Source organism: Notolepis coatsorum, assembly GCF_963971535.1.
Source record: "Notolepis coatsorum genome assembly, chromosome: 2".
Taxonomy (NCBI): Eukaryota; Metazoa; Chordata; class Actinopteri; order Aulopiformes; family Paralepididae; genus Notolepis; species Notolepis coatsorum.
In genome coordinates, this window is record NC_140166.1 from 1,489,526 (window position 1) to 1,495,525 (window position 6,000).

General features: G+C 41.1%; 1 protein-coding gene across 1 annotated transcript in view; it reads right to left on the reverse strand.

Annotated features, from left to right (window-relative positions):
- LOC311248897 (leucine-rich repeat-containing protein 39-like) overlaps positions 1–5,195 on the reverse strand; it is a gene marked incomplete at both ends in the record, with an annotated part of 38,923 nt that extends 33,728 nt beyond the window's left edge. The window contains 2 exons of the mRNA XM_084338126.1: positions 2,035–2,140; positions 5,071–5,195. Of these exons, the coding sequence (XP_084194252.1) occupies positions 2,035–2,140; positions 5,071–5,195 (231 nt within the window). The remainder of the gene's footprint in view (positions 1–2,034; positions 2,141–5,070) is intronic.
- Positions 5,196–6,000: the final 805 nt, after the last annotated feature.

Consider the following 6,000-nt stretch of genomic DNA (forward strand, 5'->3'; position numbering starts at 1 on the left):
CAGTCTCAGTAACCATCAGTAGACATCATGATGCCAGTCTCAGTAACCATCAGTAGAACATCAGTAGACATCATGATGCCAGTCTCAGTAACCATCAGTAGAACATCAGTAGACATCATGATGCCAGTCTCAGTAACCATCAGTAGAACATCAGTAGACATCATGATGCCAGTCTCAGTAACCATCAGTAGAACATCAGTAGACATCATGATGCCAGTCTCAGTAACCATCAGTAGAACATCAGTAGACATCATGATGCCAGTCTCAGTAACCATCAGTAGAACATCAGTAGACATCATGATGCCAGTCTCAGTAACCATCAGTAGAACATCAGTAGACATCATGATGCCAGTCTCAGTAACCATCAGTAGAACATCAGTAGACATCATGATGCCAGTCTCAGTAACCATCAGTAGAACATCAGTAGACATCATGATGCCAGTCTCAGTAACCATCAGTAGAACATCAGTAGACATCATGATGAACAGGATCAGTAACCATCAGTAGAACATCAGTAGACATCATGATGCCAGTCTCAGTAACCATCAGTAGAACATCAGTAGACATCATGATGCCAGTCTCAGTAACCATCAGTAGAACATCAGTAGACATCATGATGCCAGTCTCAGTAACCATCAGTAGAACATCAGTAGACATCATGATGCCAGTCTCAGTAACCATCAGTAGAACATCAGTAGACATCATGATGCCAGTCTCAGTAACCATCAGTAGAACATCAGTAGACATCATGATGCCAGTCTCAGTAACCATCAGTAGAACATCAGTAGACATCATGATGCCAGTCTCAGTAACCATCAGTAGAACATCAGTAGACATCATGATGCCAGTCTCAGTAACCATCAGTAGAACATCAGTAGACATCATGATGCCAGTCTCAGTAACCATCAGTAGAACATCAGTAGACATCATGATGCCAGTCTCAGTAACCATCAGTAGAACATCAGTAGACATCATGATGCCAGTCTCAGTAACCATCAGTAGAACATCAGTAGACATCATGATGCCAGTCTCAGTAACCATCAGTAGAACATCAGTAGACATCATGATGCCAGTCTCAGTAACCATCAGTAGAACATCAGTAGACATCATGATGCCAGTCTCAGTAACCATCAGTAGAACATCAGTAGACATCATGATGCCAGTCTCAGTAACCATCAGTAGAACATCAGTAGACATCATGATGCCAGTCTCAGTAACCATCAGTAGAACATCAGTAGACATCATGATGCCAGTCTCAGTAACCATCAGTAGAACATCAGTAGACATCATGATGCCAGTCTCAGTAACCATCAGTAGAACATCAGTAGACATCATGATGCCACTCTCAGTAACCATCAGTAGAACATCAGTAGACATCATGATGCCAGTCTCAGTAACCATCAGTAGAACATCAGTAGACATCATGATGCCAGTCTCAGTAACCATCAGTAGAACATCAGTAGACATCATGATGCCAGTCTCAGTAACCATCAGTAGAACATCAGTAGACATCATGATGCCAGTCTCAGTAACCATCAGTAGAACATCAGTAGACATCATGATGCCAGTCTCAGTAACCATCAGTAGAACATCAGTAGACATCATGATGCCAGTCTCAGTAACCATCAGTAGAACATCAGTAGACATCATGATGCCAGTCTCAGTAACCATCAGTAGAACATCAGTAGACATCATGATGAACAGGATCAGTAACCATCAGTAGAACATCAGTAGACATCATGATGCCAGTCTCAGTAACCATCAGTAGAACATCAGTAGACATCATGATGCCAGTCTCAGTAGAATCATCAGATGTCTCCTCCACGTCTTGAATAATGAATATTCACAGAGAAGTATGTGACCATGAAGCTAATGGGTCAGGAGATATGTTCCCATTTAGAATGAAATAATAGACATTAAAGATGTCATCACGTTGTAATTTGTACTAGAAAACTAAATACCGTAATACCATCAAAACTAAACATATATTTTGGTCATATCATCCAGAGCCCTGGATGATGTGAGAAGGGCTACCTTCCACTCCTCCTTCTCAATCCTTAAGATGACTCTCCCCTCCTCTGTTACCACCTTCTCGTTTAGCTTGGCCAAGACGATCCGGTCCTCCCACACATGAGCCAACCTGAGGGAGAGGAGGGAACCATCTTCAGTTGCAGAATGTTTTTTTTTTTTTTTTTTATATTTTTTTTATTATTGCAAAACAAAAATTATTAAAAGTCAGTACTCAACACATAATGCATAATGAAACTAACAGTCAAGGTGGTTAAAATTACATGCAAGTACAGAAACAAGACAAAAAAAAAGTCTATAATAATATTTTAACCGTATACAGTGTATATCCAGCGAAATTAACAATTATATAAATGCTTATATAGGACATACCCTTAATACCTATTTTCTAAAACCCTACACACATATGCTCCAGCTCGAACCCCCCCCTCCCGGACCCCTCCTTGGATAGTACCTCCATTATCCCTCACTCCTAACCAGACACTACCATTATAAGCTAGCTTTTATTCTCTCCACCACTTCTACCCACATTGACATTTTGGATTCGTTAAGACCCAGAATTCTTGCTGTAGATATTTCTTGATATATCACATCGAGATATGTAAGAGACCAAACTTTCCGGCACATTTTTTCCGGTTGAAACCAGGGTGATGCGATCAGTTTTTTAGCTACTGTGATACCCGATAAGACCAATCTCTTTAGCTGTGGATTTACTGCAAACTCAAAAACATAATTTAAAAGCAATACAGAGGGGTGTACTGGTATATTCCAAGATACGAGTTTTGATAATTGATGGGTCACATCTTTCCAGAATGCCTTAACTGGTGGGCAGTCCCAATACATGTGCATAAATGTCCCTTCGTCTCCATTTGTACATTGGGAGCATTTTGAGTCCTGTTTCAGGCCCATTCTGTTCAGTCTTATAAGAGTCAAGTATGTCCTGTGAATATAGTTAAGATTGATTTGTTGATGGTCCGGGTTCCTTGATGTAAGACGGACATTTGCCCATGCTTCTTGCCAATCAAAGTCACTTTCCAGGTCTGGAATATCCCTCCTCCAGACAGTGTCTAGTTGAAGGGTTTCATACGAGGACGTTAGTAATTGATAATAAAAACCTGATACAAAACCTCCCAATGTTTCTCTTTCATAGAAAAATTTGTGGTATCTGTGGTGTTCAACTGGTATGTGTAATGGAACACCGTGAGACCTCAAACATAGGCGTAACTGTATGTAAAAAAGCCATGTGGACTCGGTGAGGTTAAACTTTGTGCATATTTCTCCATAACTACAGAAGCCCTGGTTATTAAAAATATCCCCTAATGAGTGTATGCCTTGCTCTTCCCATAAAGGGAATCTTATAGGACGTTTTCCCATTAAGAGTGCATTGTTATTGAATATGGGAGTGTGATTATGCCATTTTTGAGGGTTAGGATATTTTTTTTGTGTTTCCCGCCATGTTCGGATTGCATGGGTAATTATGGGGCCAAATTTCCGCTCACAGTGCTTGATTGGAAGTTTAGTGTGTGCTATGTCCTTCAGTCTCTGTGGGGCTACTATGTTTTCTTCCAATTCTCTCCAAGATACCAAAGCCTGGGGATCAAACCATATTGTCAATGGTCTTAATGTGAAAGCCTTAAAATATTGTAAAAAATCTGGAACTGCCATGCCACCGTCTGCTTTATTTCTCTGTGCGGTGGATCTTTTTATGCGAGGTGGTTTGTTATTCCAAATAAATTTGTATGTGGAGGAGTGTAATCTTTTCCAGTAGCCCTCTGGAGGGGGTAACGGTAGCATTGAGCTGATGAAGTTGATTCTTGGTAATACATCCATCTTAACTATTGATACCCTTGCCTGTACTGAGTTTTTAAGTTTTGCCCACCTGTCCAGGTCGTCTTTGATTTTGTTCTGTATTTTTGTGTAATTGTGCTTCACCGTTTGTCTTATGGTGGGAAATATTTCCACACCCAAGCATCTAAAATGTTTTACCATGGGTATCGCACCTGGGAGGGTTGTGTCTTTTTTTGCATGGATGTTAAGTGGAAGGAAAGCCGACTTCGGCCAATTTATTTTAAATCCCGATAAATCACCAAAGTTCTCTATCAACTTGAGTAGATGCGGCAATGTGGTGTTGGGGCTTTGCATGAACAATATTACGTCGTCCGCATATAAACTAATTTTATGTTGTGTGCCCTTGATTACGATTGGTTCTATGTATTGGGATTGTCTTATATATTGTGCTAAAGGCTCTAATGATAGATCGAATAGTCCGGGACTAAGAGGGCAACCCTGTCTGGCTGAGCGTGATACCGGAAAGATTTCGGAGATGAATGTGCCTGTTGTAATCATGGCCGATGGGTCCTTGTATAATACTTAATACAGTTGCAGAATGTTTACGGTTTAGTCAGTATCTATAAACCCCTGTCTCCCAAAGCTGGAAATCAGAGCATCCTACTAGAGCTGCAAAGATAGCCAGCCAGAATCCTTAGAATCACACAAATAACTAGAAACGAACTAGCCGTTCACCTGCTGTGTGGAATCTGGGAACATCTTTAAATGTGTCATTTAGATAATTGATATAAACCACATGACCACCAGATCCAATCACATGTCTGAAAAACGCTTTGATTTTACTTTGATATCCTAGCGTTGTGAAACAAAACTATAGGATCACCATTTATAAAAACAGATGTAGTTTCCAACTGCTCCCAGGCCGTTCACATGATTCACACTAATATGACCTTAAGAAAAAACACACCATTTGACCAGATTAGGGATGTCAAAAACTGGATTGAGGATTTGGGCCATAGTGGGGATACACCCACTGTCGGCCACTGGCAGCACATGTAGTTCAGGTTATTAATTATACCCTGCGATGACATTCAAAATAAAAACATTGTTGTACTGTAAGGATGGAAGCACAGCAAATCTTCTTTAAATAATAATAAACCTTTGATACCATACTAGTTATTGCATTTGATTCAAATGATTTGGTTGAAAGCGTAGCTTGTCAATAGTCTTCTTGATTGGAGGCCCCTCTCCTACCTATGAGCTCCTTTATCCTTCGGTAGAGTTTGCTTCTGAAGCTCCTCGTTGCTCTTCTTGATCCTGGTTTCCCAGAGAGTCTTGATAGAGCTGACCGACCCACCGCACACAGCCAGGCCAGCCATGCTCAGCAGCTCTGCAAACCACAAGAGATCAATCAATCAATCAAATGTATTTGTATAGCACGTTTAAACATGACGCTTGTCAACCAAAGTGCTTCACATGGCTAAGCTAAGTACAAAGAAAAGTATAAAATAAACAGAGAAATAAAATAAAATCAACGGATAGACAAAGGAAAAACAGAACAACACGTCAACAAGTAAGGCCAGAGTCAAAGTGAGTCAGGGAAGGCCAGGCGATATAGGTGGGTTTTGAGTTTTGATTTAAAAGACTCAATGGAGGGGGCAGATTTGATGGACATGGGGATGCTGTTCCAGAGGTCAGGGGCTGCGACCGCAAAAGCACGTCCCCCCCTAGACTTGAAGTTCAACTACATAAGAAGAGATCAACTACATAAACAGCCACAATGAGCTAAAGGAAGTAAAGGAACTGACTAACTTTTAGAAATTACCTTGGTTTAAAGGCCCAATCAGTGATCAGGACATTAACAAACATGTAGCCCCACCACCAAGAATAATTAATAACAGCACATCGATTCCTCTTATTCTAGCTTCCGTTAAACGATTTGGCAAATGTTCAGGCTACAAAGTGAATATCTCCAAGAGTGGGCGGCTAGGTGGTGTAGTGGGCAAGGCACTCGCCACCAGTGTGGAGACGCTAGGATTCGCGTGTTCGAATCCAGCTCTCCACATTGTTTTTCAGTTTGGCTGGTCGTCCGCAGTAATACACATTGGCCGTATTACGGGGAGGGAAAACTGAAGGGTGGGGATCGAACGTTGTGAACAAGCGACTCCTACAAGTCGGTTGGTG